The sequence below is a fragment of the Zootoca vivipara genome, chromosome 14 (genome assembly GCF_963506605.1).
Source record: "Zootoca vivipara chromosome 14, rZooViv1.1, whole genome shotgun sequence".
Classification (NCBI taxonomy): Eukaryota; Metazoa; Chordata; class Lepidosauria; order Squamata; family Lacertidae; genus Zootoca; species Zootoca vivipara.
In genome coordinates, this window is record NC_083289.1 from 35,857,862 (window position 1) to 35,882,740 (window position 24,879).

The 24,879-nt window shown below is 46.2% G+C and overlaps 2 protein-coding genes across 6 annotated transcripts in view; one reads left to right on the forward strand and one right to left on the reverse strand.

Moving 5' to 3' along the window:
* DNAAF8 (dynein axonemal assembly factor 8) overlaps positions 1-1,241 on the reverse strand; it is a 52,166-nt gene extending 50,925 nt beyond the window's left edge. The window contains exon 1 of the mRNA XM_060282780.1: positions 1,192-1,241. The gene's annotated coding sequence lies outside the window, so the exon portion shown is untranslated. The remainder of the gene's footprint in view (positions 1-1,191) is intronic.
* A 409-nt stretch (positions 1,242-1,650) lies between these two features.
* On the forward strand, positions 1,651-22,940 carry ANKS3 (ankyrin repeat and sterile alpha motif domain containing 3). 5 transcript variants are annotated; one of them, XM_060282382.1, is made up of 17 exons: positions 1,651-1,730; positions 3,417-3,600; positions 5,895-6,093; positions 6,791-6,912; positions 9,807-9,888; positions 11,562-11,697; positions 12,031-12,189; positions 12,751-12,879; positions 13,322-13,432; positions 14,253-14,422; positions 14,699-14,823; positions 16,414-16,555; positions 17,472-17,644; positions 18,823-18,908; positions 19,483-19,566; positions 19,731-19,825; positions 20,613-22,940. In XM_060282382.1, exons 2-16 carry the CDS (start codon positions 3,431-3,433, stop codon positions 19,805-19,807), a joined length of 1,965 nt encoding a protein of 654 aa, XP_060138365.1. In that variant the 5' UTR covers positions 1,651-1,730; positions 3,417-3,430; the 3' UTR covers positions 19,808-19,825; positions 20,613-22,940. The 5 variants fall into 5 exon arrangements, 3 of the variants coding, with proteins under 3 accessions (XP_060138365.1, XP_060138366.1, XP_060138367.1); XM_060282383.1 differs by having other exon boundaries at positions 1,661-1,735; XR_009558519.1 differs by lacking the exons at positions 19,731-19,825; positions 20,613-22,940 and having other exon boundaries at positions 17,472-17,663; positions 19,483-19,500.
* Positions 22,941-24,879: the final 1,939 nt, after the last annotated feature.

A 24,879-nucleotide genomic window follows, 5' to 3' on the forward strand; every position in this document is an offset into this window, starting at 1 on the left:
GTTGCTAAACTACAACTCCCATCAGCCCCAGCAAGCATGAACAATTGTTAGGAATGATGAAATACTGTTATTCTGGGCTAGCACCACAGCATAGTGATGTAGTCTGTTGTTTGGACTGTACAGTACCACCTAAACATCCATTAATTACAGAACCGGAGGTGATCCAGTCCCAGGAACGAAATCATGAGGCTATCTGCTTGTGTTAACCTTTACTGACATGGTGCTGCATTCCAAATGTTTTGGACTACAACTTGCATCAGCCAGCATGGCTGCCCTATATGGTCTTTATGGAACCTTGAAAAAGCAGTTGTTGCAGCTCCACCTACTTATATATTTATACTTAAAATAAAACACACAATAGTTGTTTATTATTATCGTAAGATGCCCTGGAGATATGTTGCCTGAAAAAAGGCAAGATATTATGTATATTAAACAGATACACACATTATAAATTGACATTTATTGGAAGGCAAAAGGAATGCCCACTAAACATTTGTGGCACATTTGTTGCCTTTTTTATGTTTACAGAACAGAATTAAGCTGGGGGGGAATATAGCATGTAGCATTGCTAAATATTTTGGCCAGGAATATATATTTTTTGTAAACATGGATGATGCTGTACATAATATTTTTTAATTTTTGTGTTACTACTGTCAGAGTGACATATATTTCCCTTCTCTACTTTTTACCTCCTAAAAAAATATTTGCACATATTTGCCGTCCTAACCATGTCTACACAGAAGTAAGTCACGGTGAATTCTGTGGGGTTTACTCCCAAGGAAGTGGGTTTAGGACTGCAGCCTTACCTGGGAGTAAGTCCCACTGATACCGAGGAGGATTTCTTCTTAACAGGACTGCGGATTTCTTTCCATTATATTTGTATAATTTTATATTTTCAATTTAAAAATGAAAAGTTTGACGAGCGCGCGATGAAACTGACAGCAGGAAAACTAAGCATGGGATTGGTGGAGAGGCAAGATGGAGGCTGGTAACCATGGCGACGTTGCATCGCTTGGCCACGCCCCGCAGGGCGGCGGGTACCGCTTTTTCCGTTTCCATAGCAACCGGACGCCGATCTTCGCTCGCGACCTACCGGGCGACTTCCCTGCCCAGCATCCCGGCTGCGGACAAACCACCAAGACGTTTCCCCACCGCCTTTCATTGTATCTCAGTCCCTCGAAAGCGACCTACCCGATAGCTGTCATCAACCTCCCTTCTGCCCGCCGTCACTACACGTCTCTATTCAAACGACGTGCGCTTCCCGGTTGTTCGCCCCGCCCCTGATTCCCCGCCCATTTCTGGAGTCCTGCCAGCCTAATATAAACTAACATTTTTGGGGCTTAGCCAATATTGCCTTTCTTAGAAACTTATCGCAACAAAAACATATGCATTAGGAAATATGGGAAAAAACACAAACAGCGGTTCATTCGTATCATTCCTTCCCGTTTCGCTCGCTGCTTTTTCCGTTTTCTTTGGCCTGCTAGGACCTATTGCTGTATTGGTTTACCCGCTCGGAAGGCGCGCCGAAGGAGTATCGCGGGTGGGGAGCGCTACAGTCTTAGCTTTTCATTGGCTGGCTGAGCAATATCGCAGCTTCCAGGAGGAGGCGGGTGATGATCACGTGGTGCACAGAGAGAGGGGGGGGCCTTCCGGAAGTCCTGACGCTCTGCCCGCGACGTCATTGTCGGGCATTTCCGGGAGAGCGGCTGAGGCGACCTGAGGTGAAGCAGGTGAGGTGAGGCGAGGCTTGTACGGCAGCAGAGGAGGCGGAAGTTGTGTTAGCCGGGCTGGAAGCGGAGCCTCGTAGGAGGTTGTGGATGCAGAAGGCCTTTGGCGTGCTCGTTGCCTCACTAGGTGGAGCCCAGTACACTGTCCGGGCCTTGGTTCTCTGGGCACCCTGGAGGCATAGGCGTGAGGGGCGCCTCTGAGCTGTGGGCTGTTGCCTCCTGCGGAGGGCTGGAGGGTGGGGGGACCCTATGAGCGTCCCAGGTACTTCAGGACTCCAACTCCCATCAACCTTGGCCTTTGGCCCTGCTGGCTGGGGCTGATGGGAGTTGGAGTCCAGCGGTTGGGGGGCCACACACACACACACAGCTGTGCCCTGGAAGCATCACCCTCAGCGCAGAATGCCCTTAGCGCCTTATGCCTGGGCTGCATCACTTCAGACTGCAAGGGCAGAGGTGCCTCATGACAGAGGGCTCCTCCACACAAAAGAACAGCAACCAGAGCAAAGCAAAGATTACTGCACAAATAGAGCTAGTGTCCCGGAAGGAAGATTTGGACCCTATCTTTCTTGCACTCACATGTTTGTTTTCTGCTTGCAGGGGGTTGGGTAGGTTTTGGCTCTAGTTTTCCCTGTTTGGCCCTCCGTACAGAACAATGGCCATAGCAATTCTGGCTCATAGGAATTACTCTGCTAGAGAGAACAGTTATAGCCTGGTCTTCTTGTTCATCTTTTGGGTGCAGAGAATTGTTTTGTTCCTGATTCTCTTGTTCTTGCTGTATGCTGCTCTGTACACAAGAACTCCTTGCACATAGAAAACCAGCTTGTTAGAGGGTTTCCAGCTCAGAGATGTAACATTTCCCCAAAAAATAAAATAGAGCTCTTTGAGGGGTGGGGGGCTGAAATATTTATTTATATGCATTTACAGTTCTTTACTATGTTGTGCCTGGAGTGGATTAAAAAGTGCTTAATACAACAACTAAGCCACATCAAGGCAACTTATTTTATTGTTTTAATAACATAAAATGTACCACATAATGGGTATAAAATTGATGTGTTTGTGAAAATTGTGAAATTAAAATGAGAAACTTACAGATTTGAGGATGAAGTTGAAAGTGTGGGTGATAGCTGGTATGTTATCAAGGACCGTTACGTGTGTCTGTGTGGGATTTCCAGTGTTTAAGACATGAGGTTTCATGGCCTGTATAGTTCCTTGTTGTTCAAGAACAAAAAAGTAAATTGAACCAAGTATCAGAACGGTCATTTGTCACCTTCCGGGTTCCCTTCACTGTGAATAGGTCTCACCTGCGAAACAGTCAACTTATCATGGACATTTCAAAAAGACTAGGTTTCCCAGTAATTGCAGTGCATGGTGGTTTGTGTTTTCCTTTAGTCTTGTGATTGGATCTGTTCTGCTTTTGTGCCTTTAACAGCATGTTGGTCTTTAGACATTAGTAAGTGAAGATAGTTCTCTAGTCTTGTGAAGAATGCACAAAGACAGGAGAAGATCATTCTCTTTTCTTCTCAGATCTCCTTATTTTGTTTATTTGTATACTGCCTTTTTACCCATTGAACTTAAGGTAGGGTACACCAGGGTCCCAACTTCAGGAGCTTTCAGATCATACCCCAAGACGATTGGAAACCCTTTTAGCTAGGTAGTGAAGGTGAAGAACTGACGGTGCTTGTCTTTCAGCCCACCAAGACACAATGTCAGAGCTGAGTGATGAAGCCAGCGAGTCGGATCTGCTGAATCTCAGCCTATCCATGTGGCATGGCGCAGGTCAAATGGTCTCTCGCCAAGAGTTAGATGTTCCACTGGACCTTCACACAGCAGCCTCAATTGGCCAGTATGAGGTGGTAAAGGAGAGTATTCAACGGTAAGGAGGAGACGTTTGGGGAGGGAATAATACTGTGTTCCTGGTGTTGGGCAATCAGGACAGATTAGGGATTCTGCTACTTTACCGTTTGCCTCGCTGCCCAGCAGTCTCCCTGCCTGAGCTGACAGAGCTGGTCTCGGAGACAGTGTTGAGGACCCCCAGACTGCTGGTTCTGGGGGACTTCATCATCCATGCCAAGGCAGCTGGCTCTGGGGCAGCTCAGGACTTCATGGTCGCAATGACAACCATGGGGCTGTCCCAACATGTCACCAGCTCAAAGCACATGGCAGGCAACACTCTGGACCTTGTTTTCTCAACTGGGCAGGAAGAGAGTGATTTGAAGGTAGGGGACATTGACATCAGTCCCTTGTCGTGGTCAGATCACTTCCTGTTGAGATTTAAACTGTCAGCAGCTTCTTCCCCTCTGCAGAGGTGGGGGACCTATTAAGAAGGTCTGCCCTTGGAGGCTGAGGGATCCAGTGGGATTCCAAATGCTGCTTGAATGCAAGTGGAGGAAAGATCCGAATGAATGCAACTGAAGGGCTCATTATTGAGCCTACCTAGTGGCAGTGAAGGCAGCAAAGAAGGCATACTTTGCTGCCTCCATTGCAGCCTCATTATGTCATCCAGTAGAGCTTTTCCGGGTTGTACAGAGCCTTTTACAGGCTGGCCCAAAGGAGGTGATAGAACCAATGGTAGCTCATTGTGACTTGTTTGCAAAACATTTTGAGGATAAGATTGCTTGCATTCACCAAGACTTTGACTCTGCTGTTATAGCAGATGAATCTCATGAGGTGTTCAGAGCACAGTCTTGTCCTGTTGTGTTGGATGAGTTTCAGTTGGTAAGGCTTGATGATGTGGACAAGGTGCTCGGATCAGTCAGGGCGACCACTTGCGCTCTAGACCCTTGCCCCTCTTGGCTAATAAAAACCAGCAGGGAAGGAACAGCTGGCTGGGCCAGGGAGGTGATCAATGCCTCTTTATGAGAGGGGGTGGTCCCTGCCTGTTTGAAGGAGACAGTGGTAAAGCCACTCCTTAAGAAACCGCCCCTGGATTTGGAAAACCTAACTAACTTTCAGCCAGTTGCTAATCTTCCTTTCCTGAGCAAGGTTCTGGAGCAAGTGGTTGCAGACCAGATCCAGACGCTTTTGGAAGAAACTGATTTTCTGGATCCATTTCAATCAGGTTTTAGGCCCGGTTTTGGTACAGAAACTGCTTTGGTTGTCCTGTATGATGACATCTGTCAAGAGAGAGACAAGGGAAACATGACCCTGTTAATTCTTTTCGACCTCTCAGAGGCTTTCGATACCATTGACCATGGTATCCTTCTGGAATGACTGTCCAAACTAGCGGTGGGTGGCACCACTTTGCAGTAGTTCCAGTCCTACTTAGATGGTCATCCCCAGAGGGTGTTGCTTGGGGAATGCTTTTCAGCCCCATGGAACCTTTAATGTGGGGTTACGCAGGGCTCAATCCTATCTCCCACATTGTTTAACATCTGCATGAAACCACTGGCTGGGGTTATCCAGAGGTTCAGGGTATGTTGTCAGCAGTATGCTGATGACACTCAGCTCTATTTCTCCAGCCCTGCCTGGAGATGCCAGAGATGGGACCTGAGGCTTTCTGCTACAGCCCTTCTCTGCAGAAAATGAGCACAGCAGGGAGCAGTCTGAATTATAACCTTTCCCCCGCAATGAGCTACTTTTTCATTCACCATGTGATTTTTATCCATGGGGGATTATTCCAAAATCCCACCCCACCTTCAGCCTAAAAAAGAGTCTACCACCTCATTCTGTTGCACATACACCCCAGGCTTTTGTCACTACGTGCAATTCAAAATAATTTTGTGAAACATGAAGGTGGCTAAAGGCTACCAGAAAGCATTGAAGCAAGGTAGTAGTTGATCACATGTACACCCTACAGTTAAAGCATATTTATTCCATTTTAACGGCCACAGCTTCCCCCAAGATCCTGGGAACTGTAGTTCAGCCCCCCTCACAAAGCTATGATTCCCATCACCCTTAGAGCAAAGTTCCCAGGATTCTTTGGGGGAAGCCATGGCTGTTAAAAGTGGTGCAAATGTGCCACCTGCAAATGGTGCGACCAAAATGCTTAGAAGAATGCTGCTGTGAACCTTTCCACTTGCTACTGGCAAAGTGGGGGCACACATTGCTACCAGGAATATCAGCAAAACTTATAAAGTTGTTTGTTTCCTTGAGTGAAACCTTCAAAAACTATGTAACTTGCCTGTGATAAGCTGCCCATGGAGCACTAATCTGATTCATGCCTTTCAGTGGGGAGGTAGACCTGAATCAGCGGAATTGCGGTGGCTGGACCCCGCTAATGTATGCCTCTTACATCGGTCATGACACCATTGTACGCATACTGCTAGAGGCTGGCGTGAATGTGAATGTACCAACACCAGAAGGGCAGACTCCGCTGATGCTGGCTTCTAGCTGTGGAAATGAGAGCGTTGCTGCCTTCCTCCTTCAGGTGGGTGTACTTGGCAATAGCTGTGAAAGGCACCAACTGTGCAGTCTAAAGATATCGCGCATGACTAAGAAGTGAAACCAAAGGTGCAAACAGGGTTGTTCAGGGGTGGTTGTCAGTGGCTCCTATTAAGTTCTATGGGACTAAGGAGAAGGGTGGCAATCTCAGACACCATGAGTGGCTGTGAGATAAAGCCTGCTGTCCTCTTTCATAACTCCTGTAGGGTGCAGCAGCATGAGAGCATCCTTCAAAGTCTCAAGTCTACTCAAAGTTACAGGCTGTTGGAGTATGAGTGTTAGAGCTCTTTCCAGTAACTCCTCCACTCACACCACACAGGGGCAGGATCCTGTTTAAATGACTTTTCTGAATGCATTCAATCAGACAATGAATAAAACTGATGCAATAACCCAGAATAAAATGGGGACACTCTGCGGCTGTAAGTGGTTTGCTATTAAATTGCTGTGAGAAGAGCCTTCTCTGGGTTGCTGTTCTTTTCCCCTGGTTATGCTATTAGCATAATAGAAAAGTGGTATAGAAATAAGAAACTAAAAGTAACATGGTTGTAAATTTCTGCCTGAAATAAGCGATCTCTCCCTCTGTTCATTATTGCAAGCTCTTGTTTATACAGAAATGCACCCTGGCTTCAGTGTCACACGCAGTAGGTGCCCTGCCTTAACGGCCTCTCTGTATTTCTTTGAAGCAAGGTGCCGAGTTGGAGATGAAGGACATCCATGGCTGGACTGCCCTCTTCCACTGCACCAGTGCTGGCCATCAGCAAATGGTCAAGTTCTTATTGGATAATGGAGCAAATGCAAACTGCAGGTAAGAGAGAAATGGGCCTGTGAAAGGCCTGCTTGTTTGTTTGTTTGTTTGTTTGTGTCAAATATCTGGCGGTATTTTAAGGGGAAGAAGTAGCTTAGCTTTCATAGAAAAAATGCTTTCATGACACATGCAAAAGAGGGGAAAACATAGGAAGTCACACTGCTGTACTCTTGCATCTAGATTGTGAGTAGTTAAGTTAAGCCATGAGTGCCGTATGTGACGGACATCTCCAGTATGCTTCTGAGTACCAGTCGCTGGAAACCTCAAGAGGGGAAACTTGTTGTGCTCAACTCCTGCTCATGAGCTTCCCATACGCATCTGGTTGGCCACTGTGAGAACATGATGCTGGATGAGATGGGCCACTGGCCTGATCCAGCAGCCTATTCTTATGTGCATATGACATTATTATTTTATTTATACATACATACATACATACATACATACATACATACATACATACATACCCCACCCATCTGGCTGAGTTTCCCCAGCCACTCTTGGAGGCTCCTAACAGAATATTAAAAACACGATAAAATAATACAGATGTTTGTGACACCAATGTTTGTGACACTCTTGGGCATGACCTGGTAGGCCTCTGGGTCTGGATATGGCACACAGATTAGGTTTGGCCTGCCTTCCTCTTCCACATTCCTGTCACCTCCCTGGCTCAGTAGATTAGAGGTAACACCCAATCCAGTCATCCCTGGTACAGAAGCTGCATTGTAGGTGGGCACTAAAACAGTACTTTGGGGTTGATCAGCAAAGCATTTGTCAAAAAGGTTGACAACTCCTGACTTGGATAAATTGAACTAAACTTTTCCTGCTTTGAATGTAGGGCAGAAAAACAACAACAGCACAGTGCATGAATTGAAGGGGGTAAATCTATTGGTAGGAGGAGTTATGCGTAAAGCAATACATTGGTTAAAAAAGCTTCAGATAAAATCTCGCTCAGATTTTGGCACAGGCTGGCTAACTGACAAGTCAGATCTGCTTGCCTTTAGACTTTCTAGGCAGATGATTAATTTTCCATTCTTTTTGATGTAAGAGAAATGGAGCATTGAGGATAGACTTTCTGACTGCTCCCTTAAAAATAATTAGTAACGAGTAAACATATTTATCTAAAATCTTACATCCCACAAGTTTTGCTTGTGATAGCTATTTCTTCTGGAAGAGGGTAAAAGTACAAACAACTTTTAGCTGTGGGGATGGGCAGAAGTGGGGAATATATTGCAAGGGGAAGATTTTCACAAACTTGCACGGGAACTAGTGAGATGACCTGTTGGCAAGAATGTGTGCATGCTATGCTGTTGCTGGGGTTCCATTCTTTCCATTTCACTTCTACAAAAAAAAATAGTACTGGGTTCTCCTTACTCTTTCCTTATCAAATCTTACCTCTCAATTCATTCTTCTGAGATTCTTCTCTTCTTTATCTTGACTTTTGCCTTGATGGCTCATTTTCAAACCTTCTCTTCTGGCTTTAATGCCACCCCCTGACTACTAAAAATAAGCTCTCAGTGGACTCTTTCTTCTCCTCTTAGGACATGAATCTCATGTTGCTTTCTTTACAGTATTCCTTCCCTCTCAATAACCAAAAATGTGTTTTCTGAGGTGGGTTTGATCCATATTCCTGGAACAGTCTCAGAATCCAAAGTGCTATCAGCTTGTTTGTTTTGCCAGAAAGAACCATTTACTTCCATGGAGCATATTGGGTGGAAACTCTAGCAGGAAAAGTTCATACTTCTGACACAGTAACTGGTATTTTAGTTTTGAAGACAAACCATCAGACTTTATTGGCATTGTTCCCAGTTTTTCTCTTCAGCTGATGTTTTAAGAGAGCACTGTAGTGGGCATTCCATATACAAAAGGATTGTTTTTTGTTTTTAATGTTAGCTATGGCTCTCCTGGCCTAGCATACCGGAGAGAAAACCAAGCCAGAGCTCATCTCCCCAACACACTAGTATTTTATGTGGAAGACATTTTCTTGAATGGAAATGTATTCAAGCATGTGAGACCCCACCTGCAACTTGAGGTGGTACAACTTAGGGGCAGATTTGCTGCTCACCATTAAGTCAGCCTAAGTTTCCTATCAATTTGAGAAGAGAATGAGGGGTGGCAAGGCTTCTCACCAGGGCCGGCTCTAGGGGTAGGCTGGGTGGTGCAGGGCCGGCATGCGGCAGACCCGCTGTGCCCGCCCACCAGCCGCAGCAAGAAACGGGGCGGAGCGGGGGGCGCCGGAGCGATCTCCGCACCATGGCGCCCGGGCGCCCGACATGCTTAAGACTTCTCACGGTATTGGATTGGGCCTCAGGGGCTTCAGTTGGTAGCTCATAGCTTTCAGCAGAGATGGGGAACCTGTGGCCCTTCAAACTCCCATCAGTGCCAGCCAGCAAGGTTAGCATTCAGGGATGATGGGATTTGCAGTCCAACATCACCTGGAGTGCCACAGGCTCACCATCCCTGAGATAGAGCTTAAAATATGTAGAGCACAATTCAAGGGCAAGCCTGACACAGCCAACAGGTGGAGCCCTGACTCGGTAGCATGGAACCTGCTCTGCAGGTGGAAGATCCCAGGTTCAGCCCCTTAGCTGGAGGCCAGCAGAGCCATTGGCAAAGGCCAACCCCAACCCCTTGAAGAGCACTGCTTCTCAGGGTCAGCATTCCTAGGCTCGTTGGACTGGTGGTCTGATTCTGTGTAAGGTCGCTTTATTTATTCAACCAGGAATGTGGTGTGAAAACCAAGAAGTCCCAAGATCTATGCCTCTAGGGTTGCCTGCTCTTGGTACTTTTTTCCCTGCTTCCTCTAGCTGTGGATGACTAGCATGCCCCCGTTGCATTGATGACTGCCCCATTTTCTGACTTGAGCCTTTCATGGGCTATATATTTCTGTTGTCCAGGGAGCCCCTTTGTGGATATACTCCTCTGATGGAAGCAGCTGCATCTGGCCATGAGATCATTGTCCAGAATCTTCTCAATCATGTAAGTGAGTGTTCATTTCTCAGGTGTTCCAAGGCACCTTTGGTTTCCCTTCTCCACAACCAATTTTGCTTCCCAGTATGCAGAAATACTGCCAATTTGAAAAGCCACTATATTAAGAAAACTACATCTTGATTCAAGGCTATTTCTTTCAATGATTGCTCTTGATTATTGCCAAAGGAGGGGAAATGAGAGAAGCTTCACATCCATACAACTTCTTCAGCATGTTCCCACGCCTAGATCCGTACTGGATGCTCCCGTTGATCTGCCTTCATGCATAACATTTCTTTCAGGAAGCCTTAATTAGAAACATTGTCCCCTTCTTTCCTCCTCTTGAGAGATACCATGCTTTTGAAACCAGTCTCTGAATCACTCTGTGCAGTTAATTCACATTCAGCATGAATATCGCTTTCTGTAGCAGCCTCTTGAAATGCCAGCTCTTTCCTTCAGCATCACATCTAGACCTTCTTCATAGTCATCCTGTACATGTCTTATTATCTTATTAGAGGGAGGGAATATGTTGGGTCAATCAAACAAGGGTGTTCATGTAGGCCTTTCTTCTGTTGATAAAAGTGGGGTGAAGATGGTTGAAAGGGAAGGGTTGTATCTAACACATTTCTTTCCTTCCCCCAAAGGGATTTGAAAGCTGTGAAACGTACAGAATAAAGCCTTTTTTGTACATATCTCCCCAACAGCTGCAGCACACAAAAGTCTTTTCAGCAAAGGCTTCTTTATATGGAGCATGTGTAGACCTTTGGATTTTTATGTGGTTTTCATGCCTACACGCTTGTCTACCCATTTTTTAAAATAATAATAATATTTTTAATTGTCATGAAGGCTTTTTCAAGTGTTTGATTTCTAAGCCTATCAAACCAGTTTTTAATAAGCTGGTTTCATTTGTTCATTGTTGGGTTAGGAAGCCATACCCTCCCCCCCCCCCCACCTTCCTTATTTGCCCCAGACCTTCTCCTTTAATAGTTGATGGAATGCTGTACTAGAGACATCCAGGGAAGAGGGAAGGATGCTATAGCCTGTTACTTCCGTCCAAAAGTGGACACTCCACTTTCTGTAACTGCCTGCAAGTAAACTTCAAGCAGGACTGAAGATAGTTCATTGACTTTCCATCATTAGGATGAGCTTATGTATCCATCTTTCAAAACGCACCAGACAGCCTGGATGAGAATGCACTGCAATATTTTGTCACAGATCCCACTTGCCTCTGCTCTCGTGCTTCAAAAGGGATCAGGAGCCCAACTTGCTGGCATGGAGTCTGGTGCTTCTCATAGCCGTATCTTGTCAAAAGAGTAGCTAGAGCTCTTGAAGCCTGAAATTCATACATTGACCACATAGTGGTGCCATTTTTAATAGCACAAACGCAAGCAAAGATTTCTAACTTCGTGCCCTGAAAACTGTTTAATGCTCAAAGCTAAATTATTTATTGAATTTATGCCCTGCCCTTTCTCCCCAAGGAGTCCAGGTTGGCTAGTGCACAAATGCGATGGTTATGGTGGGTATGCAGAGCCTTGCTGGTGGTGCAAATCCTTCAGTCAATTCTTCAGGGACACGGCATGTGAAAATGCACTCTTGGGTTCGACCACACAGCCCCTTGGATCTGTTTAAGCCTCCCTCCCCTTTCCTGTCGGCAAAATTTAATTATGTCTGCTTCCTCCCAACAGGGTGTGAGAGTGGATGTACGTGATAGCACCGGGGCAACGGCACGGATGTTGGCCATGAAGTATGGGCACATGAAGATTGTGGGGCTGTTAGACCTGCACACAGCCCCTGTGCCCAAGGTCTTCTGCAGGGGCCCAGGTGACTCTCACGTCTCCTTATAGTTTCGCATGGAAAGGACCTTTCGGCTTGCTTAGGCAGAAACCTTGCTTGCTGCCTGCATTTCTAGTCACTGACTCCCATCTTTTCATTAGACCAATGCTTCCCAATCCCTCCCACCCCCATGGACCAATTGACCAGGACTGAGGGTTGTGGCAAATCCCATGACAGATTTAGTGAGCGAGGGGCAGGGGAAAAGGAGAAAGAGAAGGAGTGGACATTCCTTGGCACTGCAGAATTAGTTGGATGCTGCCCTTGGAATTTAATATCTGTATGCACTCTGCATCCGCTGACTTGATGCATTTTGGCACTTAGGAAAGTATGAAGATCTCAGCTCATCGGACGAATCCTACTCTGCCCCTCAGAGGCAGAGGCCTGCTCGCAAGTCCAAAGGCCCCAGTATTCACGAAGGACCCCACGCTTTGGCCAAGATCACGGCGGTCAGAATTGGGGCAAAAAGCCCATCTCGTTATGGTGAGTTCAGGCTCGCTTCTTCTCTCTCTCAACGGGTAGCTTCCTCTTGTCCCTCGGCTGATTGCTTCATCACCCTCCTTCCTTGAACACCATGTTCAGGGAAGTGCTGTAGCTTGGTTGGTAGAGCATCGGCCTTGCATGTGGAAGGTTCCAGGTTCAGTCCCTGGTGTCTCCAGGTAGGGCTGGGAATGTCCTCTGAAACCCTGGAGGGTTACTGCCAATCAGTGTAGACCACACTGAGCAAGATGGACCAATGATGTGACTCAGTATTAGGCACCTTCCTATGTTCCTATACTTATGAACTTGGAACACAGCTGCTTGCTCTCTGGAGTCTATAGTATAGTGCTTAATTTTAACTAAAACTTCCAAGCAAGCCTCTAAACCTCCGTAGAGCAGTCGCTTGATGAGCTCCAGCAGAAGAAAAAGCAGGAGGCAGTACTGAACCTCTTGGTTGGTGGGGGGAAAGATAAGCCTCTTCATTTAACCCAGCAACAAATAAAATCTCTTTCCTTTTTTTCATTTGTTCACCTCTCTATCCCTCTGCCCCCCTTTTGCACACAGAGCAGGTCCCTCCAGAAGGCTATGTTACCTTTAATGACGATGGGAGTGCCTTTGAAGGAGGAGATCTCCGCTACAGAGATGTCACATCTCCCATCAATGAGCATGATGTGGAAAGCAGCAGCAGCCGGGGTACCTTTCTTAAACATGATTTTTTTATATATACTGCTGTTCTTTTTTTAAAAAAAAAAAATCATTTAAATAAAACCATACAATAAAACCGTGTAAATAAATGAATAAGAAATCAGCTATTATGGAAAGATGTATTCTTAATCGCCAGCATAAACTTGAGGGAATAAAACAAGTTTTCAGCATGCCTTTAAAGGTTCAAAAAGAAGGCACCTGCTGAATATTGGCAGAGTATTTCACAGGACTGGGCCGATGACACCAGAGGCTCAGTTTCTTGTTGCTGTTGGATGAGCCTGGCCAACCTTGGGGACTTCCTGACATAATCACTTTTTATTGTGGTGGTGTATGTTTTGTATTAGAATAGTTAATCCAGAAAGTTGTCATCAGTAAGCATCTATGAGGCCTGAATGGAAACTTACTGTTTCATAACTTCTGCCTATTTCAGAAGAGAATTCCCTCTTCACCAATAACTTAGCCACCATCAGGACCAGCAGCAGCAGCGAAAGTCTTGCCAAAGCAGTGGGGATCAGCAGCGAAGGCTCTCTGGAAAGCAACGAGGAAAGTCTTTTGCTATCATTAAAGTTAGAAGAGCCTGGAGGACCAAAGTTTCCCCACTCCTGGTGTATAGAAAGAAACCTTGACTCCTCAAATTAGGGAGCCTCTCTTTCTGGAGTCTCCCCCAGACCACACCCCTCACCATGCCTGCTTCACATCTTCAAGTTTTGTTCTGTTTTTGCCCAGGGCCGTCTTAAGCATATTTGGTGCCCTGGCGCTGTGGTGCGACGGATCCCTCCGTTTCCCAGCGCGGCGGGCGGGCGCAGCTCCGCGGCAGGCGGGCAGGTGCCCTGGCACCCTGCACCACCCAGCCTGGCCGTAGGGTCAGCCCTGTTTTTGCCTGGCTGGAATGTGTCATTGAACTAGGATAATGCCTCTTCCTTTGTTTGTACAAGAGCTTGTAGCCCACTGTACAAAGGTTAAATTCACACTTGTTTCTTGCCTCTTGTTCTTGCACTGCCTACCACTGGCATGTGGCCCCCAAGAGGTTGCCCATTTGGAAATGTGGCTCTTGGGTTCAGAAAGATTCCCTACCCCTGCCTTGCCTGTGGGTGGCTGGTGAGGGGCTTTTGTTCAAGCATCTTGGGAAGCTAGAATAAGAGGATTCATTCGTCCTTCAGTTCTCCTCCCATTGCCTCTTCTTTCTCTGCTTTGGTAAGAGGAGCCTCTCTCACTTCCATTCTTCCTGCTTCATAAGAATGTAAGAGTACAGATGCTTCACACAATGAACAAAAGGATAATGATGTCCTTGCATCCCTTTGAGGATTGGAGCTGCGTCGTGTTCCTTCTTCTCAAAACATGCCACTGCTTTATATTTTTCCAGGATTCAGACCATGCAACGAAGCTCTCCATACGAAAGCACCCCAAGAGCTACATGAAGGCAAAGAGTCGCTGCAGCAACAGCGACAGCCACTGGTCTTGCCGATCCCGGATGTCCAGCCATCACTGCAGCCCCTCTCACGCAGAGGCAGCATCTTACACGGGGCCCCAGGTAATCATGGCGTGGTGGTCAGAAAACTTTCTGGGGCTGGACAGGGCGAGGGACAGGGATGGACAGAGGAGCCAGTGTCAGAGACAGTCCTTGTGTATTAGGTGCCGTGTCAAATTGCAGGGGGCAAGGTGGTGCTAAAGGCCTAGTGGGGCAGAGATCCTGATGAAGCTGGAAGCCTGGCTTACAACATGCTGTGATGCAGCTAGAGTCTCTCAGCGTCCAAGAGTCCTAAACTTCTCCCTCTTTTTTGTCCTCCGTGCACTGCCTGTGCTGCAGGATCTGGCCACCTTCCTTGAGCAGATTGGCTGCCTGAAGTACCTGCAAGTGTTTGAGGAGCAAGACGTCGACCTTCGCATCTTCCTGACCTTGACAGAGAGTGACTTGAAAGAGATTGGCATTACGTGAGTCCCTTTCTTTCTTTGCTGGCTGGCTGGAGGCTTAGCTGCCCTTAGTACCCTTTCCCCAAGTCCTTCCACTCCAGGCAGTTTCTGCCCTGAATACTCCACAGCTATAACCAGCGAGTTTGCATCTAAATAGGACCCTTTATGTGCTCTCCATTTGAAGTGCTGTCATATAATCAGGAAAATGATCCCAGGAACGACGTGTACCTTCCAGCCAGAGATACAGTGGCACCTCGGGTTAAGAACTTAATTCATTCTGGAGGTCTGTTCTTAACCTGAAACTGTTCTTAACCTGAGGTACCACTTTAGCTAATGGGGCCTCCCACTGCCACCTCACAATTTCTGTTCTCATCCTGAAGCAAAGTTCTTAACCCAAGGTACTATTTCTGGGTTAGTGGGGTCTGTAACCTGAAGCACCTGTAACCTGAAGCATCTGTAACCCGAGGTACCACTGTACTGAGCACTCTGCTGTCATTGTTAGCAGAATCCCGGGTCCCAGCTGGCAAGGCTACTGTGCAATTATTTATTCTCAGTTCAATATAGGAATAGCTCCCAAATAATTTTTAATGCTCGCTCTTAGAAATGTTTTTTTCCTGCTCTATGTTGTGCAGACTGCATAACCTGGACAGCTGCCCTTGTCAATTGTGTATAATCTGCAATATTTTTGCAGAACGTACACAGTTGTGTGGCAATACTGCACAAGCACAGAAGGTAGCTTCCTGAGAATTGCCGTTTTCTTAATTTCTAATTTTTATGTTTCTAGTCCTTATTGCTTCAAAGGTATAGCCCAATGCTTTGCAAAATTTCAGGGCTAAGCATTGTTCCCATTGTTTCTGGGGGAAAGGTTGCAGTACCCAATATAGCATTGCACATCTCCAGCCTTGAGTCAAGCAGAATAAATAGGACATAATATATGTTTGTTTTCAGAATGTTTTTCTTTGCATTTTTTTAAAAAAAAATAGAGTTTATTTATTCATTAAAAACCTATACAATAATAGAAATAGAACAAAAAAGCAAAAAATAACGAAAATATAAAGTATAAACACAAATTAATGATAAACTAAATTAACAATAAAATATAAACACAAATTAGTAATAAACTAAATTAACAATAAAATATAAACACAGACTGACAATAAACCAAATTCTACCTTCTCAAAATGATTTCAAACATACTTTTCCAAAATAGATCCCTTTCCCCACCCCCCTCCACCATCTGTGACTTCCAGCCTCTCCTACACTCTGCTTTATATCTACTTAACTAATTGCATGCCTTATTTTCCTTTAATTTCCTATTATTATTTTAATTTTGTACCCTTCATATTTCTGCTATAAGATTTGCTTTTTCCACCTGTTTCTTTAAATATTCTTTGCATTTCTTGAATGCATAGTAAACACTGGTCTAATTGAAGCTCCCATTATGTGTGAATATGTATTGTTCACATTGATCTCTCTTTGGGTCTCAACATGGGTCTTGGAAAATCGGGGTGGTTCTGTTTTGCCTGAAGACTTCCCCAGTGAAGGAAGGGAGTAGCAAAAGGAAGACTGTACCTTTGGTGCTAAACTTTTGCTGCTTTTTCTCCCCTGTAGTCTCTTTGGACCAAAGAGGAAGATGACCTCTGCCATTGCTCGATGGCATAGCAGTGCCCGGCCTCCCAGTGATGCCCTGGAGCTGGCCTATGCTGATCGCCTGGAAGCAGAAATGCAGGAACTGGCCATTCAGCTCCATAAGGTAAGGAAGCCGGCTTCTTAAGCCCATTGAGAAGCTTCTGCCTCTGGTCAAGCACACCTGCTTCTGCATGGGGAATGCACTTGTCCCCTCCTAGTCATGGAGGGTGTCCTTGTTCATCTGAAGTTGCTTGAGAAAGATACAGCATTAGACACACAGCTAAGAGATCTGAAACTTGATGGGAGGAACTTTTTTTTGTAAACGGTGGACAAGTAGAAAGGTGAAGGAATATTGGGAAATGTTTAAATTTACCTTCCCCCCCCCAAAACAGAGTCCCTTTCGTTGGGAATACCCCAGACAGAAATTCCCATGTGCCATGTATGCAATAACAGCAGCCCGTGTTCTGTTAGCCCAAAAATGGAAAGTGAGCAAGGCAGCTTAAGATGTTAGAATATGCAGAACTTGCAGATTTAACACACAGAATAAGAGAGCAAGAACGTATATATTTAAAGAAGAGTGGGAAATATGTATTAAATATATGGGAAATAATTGTACACAGCTGAAAACGCTGGCAGCATTAATATAAAGTCAACAGAGTAAACAATAGTTGACTGATGTAAAGGTGTAAAATTGATTTGAATGGTTATAGTAAAATATGCAGGAAAGCATGATATGCAACGTGAACCATGGAAGTAAGTCATTGGATATTTTAAAGTTTGTAAAATGTTTAACTTGAAATGTAGAAAAACGAAAACTCGATAAAAAATTATATATTGAGAGAGATCTGAAACCTGGTGGCATTGGAAAGCCTTTGGCAAGCTAGTACCACCCCCAAAATCCAAACCCAAACTCAGTTTGATAGTAAAGTGAAGTAGAGGAACAGTTGTTGGCCAGAGTTTTGTGGGAGTTTTTTCAACCCTTTGGAATTCACAAATGTAGACCTTTGTCTCTTAGCAACTTTCCCCGTGTTCCCTTGCAGAGGTGTGAGGAGGTGGAAGGGCTGAAGGGCCAGGTGTCCCAGGAGCAGGAGCTGCGTGCCGTGGTGGAGAGCTGCTTGATGGAGCGGGATGTGGTCTGGAGCAATGCTCAGGCCAAACTCCGAGAGGTGCAGGCCATCGCCAGGAATGCTGGAATCCTCCTAGAACAGATGCAGTGAGTGCCTCCAGCAAAGGTCAAACCTTCTCACCGTTTCTTTACACTCCCTTCTCTGTAAGCTCCTGCATCCCTGCAAGGCGAAGCCCGTGTGCCACCTGCAGGATTCTGAATTGGGGGAAAGTCCAGGCACTCAGTGACAATGATTGTCAAAGGCTTGTGGCTTCATGTCTGGAAATTCATCCTTCCCTCTTGTTCTCAATCTTAGCTGCCTAATATGGGAGCTGCATCCATGATTCTGGAAAGGTGCCAGGGAAAAGCACTGGATATGATTTCAGTGCAGCTTGTGAAGAATATTCTTTTTCATTTTTTAAAAGCATTACAAAATAAACACAAGTTTCCAGCCCCTAGGGTTTGTGATTACATCAAAGTGTGTGGGTGCAATCGTAGGAGTCGCATTGTTGCAAGCTGTGTGCCAAAACCCACATGTGTAACCAGCACTCACATGTATTCCTATACACAACACCAAGAGGCTTAGGAGCTTTTGATAGAGTTATAACATGTGTTTATTATGAATGTAGTATTATGCCCCAAAAAGTGCTCACAATATGAATAAAGCATGGTTGGTACATTACATGAAATGAAAAGGACAGTATAAAGATGCTGCTTCAAGCAGCAAAATTACACTACAAGCAGGCAGCAACTCAGAGTATACACATCTTGATCTAAAGAGTAAAGAAGGCCTAAAGAGAAAGTGAGTGGGACATTTGCCACAGTAGAGATGACTAAATAGGACACCCGCTTGCTGAGGGGCTTCACCCCCTTCCTGCTCCTGCCGTCTCATTGGCAGCTAACAAGACCCAAATGAATTGGGTGGAACAATAAATGGCAGAATTCCCCAAAATGTATGCCTTTTTTACACAACCTGTATAAGCGGCAGAATTCACCTTTTCAGGTAGTAGACTTTGTGGCGTGCACGCGAACCTGGAGTTAGGAAGGTGGTCAGGGGATAAATTCCCTTTGTCCTAACTCTCCTCTCCTCTTTAGTTCTGTCTTAGGTGCTCAGTGCTGTCGCCTCATTTTTGTGGCGGTGGCATACCAAGGTTTACTCCGCTGCTCTAGGATATTTGTGTGGCACTTGAGACTACGGCACTATCCTGCTTTCTTGTGCTCTACTTTGTGCGGTTTTTATTTCTTTTCACAGAATCCTGCTGACAGTATTTTGGTTTCTCTGGTAGGGCCTGTCAGGCAGAACTGTCTTCCCGAATGAACCGAGAGCAGCCGGCTGGCCGGTTGTTGGAAGTGAAAGCGCAGCTGGGACCCGGTAAGTGGGCAGTTCTAGTGCAGGATGTGAAACAGGTGGCCCTCCATGTGTCAGTGGACTCCATCAGTCCTATCCAGCACGGCCAATGGTCAAGGATGATGAGTGTTGCAACCCAGCAACATCTGTAGGGCTGCAGGTTCCCCAGTCCTGTGTCTGACTGTGTGTGTGAGAGGGAAAGGGAAGTGGCTTCAGAGGACAGGCTTATTTTTGAGCCCTATCTTCTTCATCACCCTTTCACCTTCCCCAGGTCTCAGCTATTTCATATGAAAGATGCATGGATACTGACTGCTGCTTTTCCTTACAAGCAAAAAGTCTCTCTCTGTCTCTCTCTCTCTCTCTGTCTCTCTCTCTCTCTCTCTCTCTCTCTGTGTGTGTGTGTACAACCACACCATGACATAAAAATTTGGAAGCCTATTCAGTGCCAAATCCACCACTTCAAGTTGGCAGTCCCTGGTTCAGTCCATTGTCCTAACCCCTCTCCCCCCCCCCCACTCCATGTTTGGCCCAATCCAGGCCAATGGGTACTGACCCACAATACGCTGATGCTTTGTGCCCATTTGCCTCTTTACCCTAGGCACAGAAGGATGGCCGTCCTCCTTGAAGGTCCTCAGTCTGCCCGAGCTCTCGGCCCTTCTGGAGGAGTGCTGGGGGGAAATGGGTAAGGTTTGAAGATCATCAGATGCTCATGTTCCCCTTGTTTGGCGGGTGTGAAGTCCCAAGTCAAATAATGGGCTTGCCGTTTCCATTCTCCCCTGCCCTGCATTGAAGAACATCTTCATCCCCTTGGCACCTGTGCTTATTATAGCTTTTCTGTGTTCCCAGGAAAGGCTCTTAGTTCTTTCAACCTTAATCTCGAGAGCCTGCAGAGTCTAGAGAAGGGCAAGCAGCCCCAGAAATAGCCCTAGGAGTGGAGGAAGGTACGTAGTGGAGCGCTGTTGAACGAGATGCATGTCTGCCTGAGAAGAGAGAGCACTTGGTAGCAAAGTGGCATTCTGTTTTCAAGCTCTCTGTCCGCTCTCCTCCAAGTTCAGGGTTACATAAAGGCGTATCTGCACGGCAAACATTATACTGGCTTAATGTCCCCTTCCCTCTCCTCCCCTCCCCAAATCTTCAGGATTCATAGTTGTTGCTCCCCACTGACAGACTTTCTACACAACTCATGCCTGATTAAGAGCCATCGCAGTATGAAAAAACCAAGTTTTTGATCCTGCTTTAAAATTGTGTGTCATCACCCTTGTAAAATGATGGTTACTTGGGCAGTGGTGGCTGGCACCCGTTGGGGCTGGTTGGGTGGAAGGCAGAGAGCCAACAATGAGGAACAGAGTGAGATATCCCTAGCTGTGTCCCCATCCAGGCAATACCACCCTCTGGGCTGGTTTTCAGTAGAGTTAAGCAAGTGGGGGCTGGCTGAGTGCAGACTGAGGATGGTAGGGCAGTGCAGTAGCCCTAACAAGGTGGAAAATCATGACAGAACCAGTTTATAATTTGTATTGTGGAGAAAGGGGATGCCGAACCTGATGGAACTTTGCTCCAATCCAGCAGGGCTCTTGAGTTTTCTGCAAACATTTGCAGCTAGAGCAACTTTTGAATTACATCGCCCCTGCTGCTACCGCCACCACTTTGAACAACTGGCCGAAGTCCAGGCAGTACAAGTGCTCATGCTGCTGCCTCTTTTTTGTTTCCTGGGTGCAATTGTTTTTGCAGGAGTTCTGACGTCGGGTGAACGTTCCACCCAGAAGCTGTGTTTTACCTGAGGAGGAAGCGTGAGTGAGTGCGAGAGACAGATGGCTCGACGGCACAGGTCATCTGCGGCGAGAGCCACCAGCGGCTGTCCTAGGAGAGCAGATGCGCCGTTGCAGAGAAGGGAGGCCAGGTCTGCTGTGCTGAAGGAGGAATATGGCACCTAAATCCTGCTGGAAGAGCTGGAAGCAAAGGGTTCTCTCCAAGCTTGGAAGTTCCAAGGCGGCCATTTTGTGTTTGCATCTCTTGCTGGATATTCTGTCTGTTTTGGCAACCAGGTTCCTCTCCATTGGTCCCCTTCCCTGTGCCCACATGGGAGGAAAGATGAGGCGGGAGGTGGCCAGGAGACCCTGCGCTTAGAGGGTTTTGTCCTTGGGAGGTTACCTGTTTGGGGAATGCAAGGACTTCTGTGTCCTGCCCAGCTGCATGGAGGCCTGATGTATACCTGAGCTGGCACTGCAATGGTGGGGAGGGGGTTCCATTATCAAAGCCCATTGTTTAAGAAAGAAAGCAACCCAAACACACACACACACACACACATTAACATGCTCTTTTTCCATTAAAGTGCCACCCGTAGTAGCAACCATTGGGCCTCTCCTAGCCCTTTATTCTTCCAGCAGGGAACTTGTCACTTTATTCAGAACAACTTACAGTGAGATAGCACCTCTCAGCGCAGGCATGAAGTTATAAAACTTCTTGCTGTCTTGACTTGGGCTGCTCATGGCTTGGCCGGGAAAAATCTGTGAGTTCCAGCAACCAAAGACCACAACTTACAGGGATTGCTTATCCTGGGATGCGCAAGAACTCATGCCCACTTTGGAGAATGGAAATCCAGCGTTTGTTGTGACCTTGGGAATGTCAACTGATGGTGTGAAGTGGCTCAGAGCAAGAGGGTTCCCCAAGCCCAGCTAGCAACATATGTAGGCAGTCCTGGAGTTACTGAACAACACCTGCTGTGTCTTGCTGGGCCTTGTCTGATTTTTGGATAACAGGGGTGGAGATGGGAGAGAGAGAGAGAGGTGAAGCCTTTTCATTTATCTGACTTGCTTCTGATTTATATGCACGTCATCACATAGAGTTCATGCATAAGCCTTGGTTTGCTGCACACCTGTATTGTGTGGAGACCTAAGCACAAAGTACATAATTGTCTCAGAAAATCCTTGTGTTAACATTATTAGTCTTCACATGATGCAGGTATAAAGTGAAGCAAGGTTTGTGTGTGGACAGCAGGAGCATAAATCTGAAGCAGCTAGCAGATGAATCACACGGCCATGTGTTTAACCTACAGGATAAAAAGTTATCCCAAAGCCAGGCATGGCTGCACCCAGTAGCAAAGCCGTCCCATTTTTTCCACTCCTGAAACATGCAAAAGAGTTACCCCCAAAAGTGCACATTTTAGCAGGCTGGTGGATGTTGTTCTGCATCTGTCATGCAAAATGGAGCATTTCCATTAATGCACAGAGGGTGATGTGTGTGTCTTTAAGCTACTGCTGAAAGGCTCAGTGAAGGGAGGCTGCTTTGGTGAAACCCCTCTTTGCTTCACAGCCTTTTCCGATGCACATCTTAAGCCTAGTCCTCACAGATAGTAAAAGATTTTAAATGTTGCATGTTTTGTTGCTTTTAATGTTACATTGCTGAAATTGTGAAGTTGCCTTGAAATTATGTATTGGGGGTGTTAGATAAAAGTAAAATAAGCCTATGGCTGGGCTGGGCAACTTCAGACTACACTGAGGGGCTGAAAGGATTCCTTCTTCATATATCTCTCCGTTCACCAGATGTTGGGAGATGATGGTTCTTCTAACCCAATCAATTTTCCTGTCATGTTTTATAAGGTGCAGGAAACTGTATTGTATGGTGGGGTATTCCTTCCTAGGCAGCCTGAAGTGGCACAGCTCAGACCATACCTTCACTGCTGTGTTTACTGCTTGTGAGAATTAGAGGTGGTGGCAATTTCCTTTTGATCTGCTGGTTTTGAGTGACAGTGGAGCAAAATCATTTTTTTAAAGAGAAAATCTGGAGCTTTTAAAAACCCAAGGTGGTCTATGTCTAACTAGATTAGGATTGGACCTGGTTTAGAAAGATGGTTGTTGTGATTTGATGGCTGTTGAGGTTGCAATTCTCTATTCTGGGGTGTTTTATGAATCTGGGCTTACCGGTAGTTTAAGCAACTGGGTACATCTGTGGTCGTAACAATGGGACGGAGAGGGAGATCTCAGAAAAAAGTTCTATTTTATTACCAGCATTTAACGGGCACTGACTGATCTGTGAATAAATTTTACTCTTACTGTTCGAGTTCCTGCTTGGTTGTTTTGCATACCGGTAGTATGTGATTATATGATTCAGATCTTTACAGGTGTGTTCTCTTCCTCCTTCCATTATGCTTCCTGCACCATATAATGGCAGCAGCAATAGGATTATAGCCCTACCCGACCCTCATGGTAAAATTCACAGGAAGCAGATCCATCCCTCATGATCCCATCCAAACATTACCTGAGCAGAGCAGGAAAAGCTACACTGCTGCTTGTAACAGATGCAGATTCCACCCTATATTGACTGTTTCCTGGTGAAATGGCTTGCTCTGGTGTTGTGCAAGAATTAGAGAATTCCCACCCCCCAAAAAAATCCTATGACACAACTGCTTTTTGAGGTGGTCATACAGAATGGCAACCAACATGGATGTCCCTCAGTAATGAAGAAGGCGTTCAAAGTTTTATTAGCTTGAAAAACTCTTGGAGTGTTTACAGAAGTCTGCAATGAAGGGACTGGTGTTGGATGGGAGTCCTCTATTCCATTTTACTTACAGTTGGTGTGCATCGTGTACCCTTTACTTCTAAGATAGGAAGAACCTGCGGAGAAAATGGAAGTTCTACAGCAAGTTCTAGAAGATGCTAAACTTGTGGTGGGGAATAGCTGTGCTTTAGAATCCCTTTGAGCCTCCAGACCTGTAATCCTTCGAATCTTCCACTGCAGCTGTGCAGGGATTAGGTCACAGCAAGATGAACCTGCCTGTGTCTTCTTTGACGCAACCTTGACATCCAAGTCACCCAGCTCTCCACTGTGCTTCCTTCTCCTCCCCCCTGCCTGCCCCCAAGGGGCATCCCTTTTGCTGGAAATAATTGGCACTTTTTAAAAAACATGTGCAGAACAGTTGCCTGTGTGGAACTATCCTTCCCCTTGAGTGTTACGTTTAAAAGAAGTGGCCTGCTTAGTCTGAGCAGGCGCAGAACAGATGGGATTCATTTGGTCCTCCAGAAGTTGCTGAACTACAACACCCATCACACCTGCCCACTGGAGCCCTGCTTAATGGAGCTGGTGGGAGTTGTAGTTTAGTAGCACCTGGAGGCTCAAAGGTTTGCTACTCCTGCTGCAGAGCAAGCATTCTCCAAAATGCCAAGAGCTGGGTCACCTCCTGCATCCCCCCACCCCCTGCAATAAAACTAAAGGGAAGGGACACTTGACTTAAATGTTTCGTGGCACTGCCCATTCCAGAACAGGTTTTTTTTTTCCACCTCCAAGGTAGCTCAGATCATACAGCCTCCCGACATCCCCTTCCTGCTTTCTTCCAGGCTGTTTTTTCCATAGCAATGACTTATGCAAGTGGCTGTGTGCAGCAATCCTTATTCTTCCCTGGAGGAGGAGGGGGTTACCTAGCGCCTGCACCCCTCAAAGTTCTTTGCAGCCAGAGAGAAAGGCCAGTGCTGCAGAGGGAGGGGACAGTAGCTTCAATTCAATAAGGCACAATTCAGCCCCTCCTCTCATAGCATGTCCCTATGCCCTCAAAGTGTTTTCTTTCAAAACCCTCCATGGCCTTACACTTCCCTCTATGTGCTTTATTTCTTGGCACATTCTTTCCTGTGACCTTTGACCTCGACCTTTCCTCTCTACCCAAAATGACTCCGCCTTTTCCCTTTGGTGGGTGAGAGGCATTTCCAGGCAACCTCCCTTAGGAGAGTTATCATTTCCTCCTCCTCCCACTGCCAGTACGTCAGCCTCCTGGAGCCATGGACCTGTTCTTTGCAAAGTGACATATATGGATAGATGGTGGTATATGAAGAATGGTCATCGTCCCACGCGCACTGGGCAGCCAAAGAAAACCTTCAGAGCTGCCCAAAGGGGAAAAGAGGCAGCAAGAGTTGTTTGAGATGCAAAGTGCATCCACCGCTGGTTGTGTGAAGCCCGAGAAGGTCAGGGTGTGCAGGGAAAGTACTCAGAGTTCTCCCAATGTTAATGG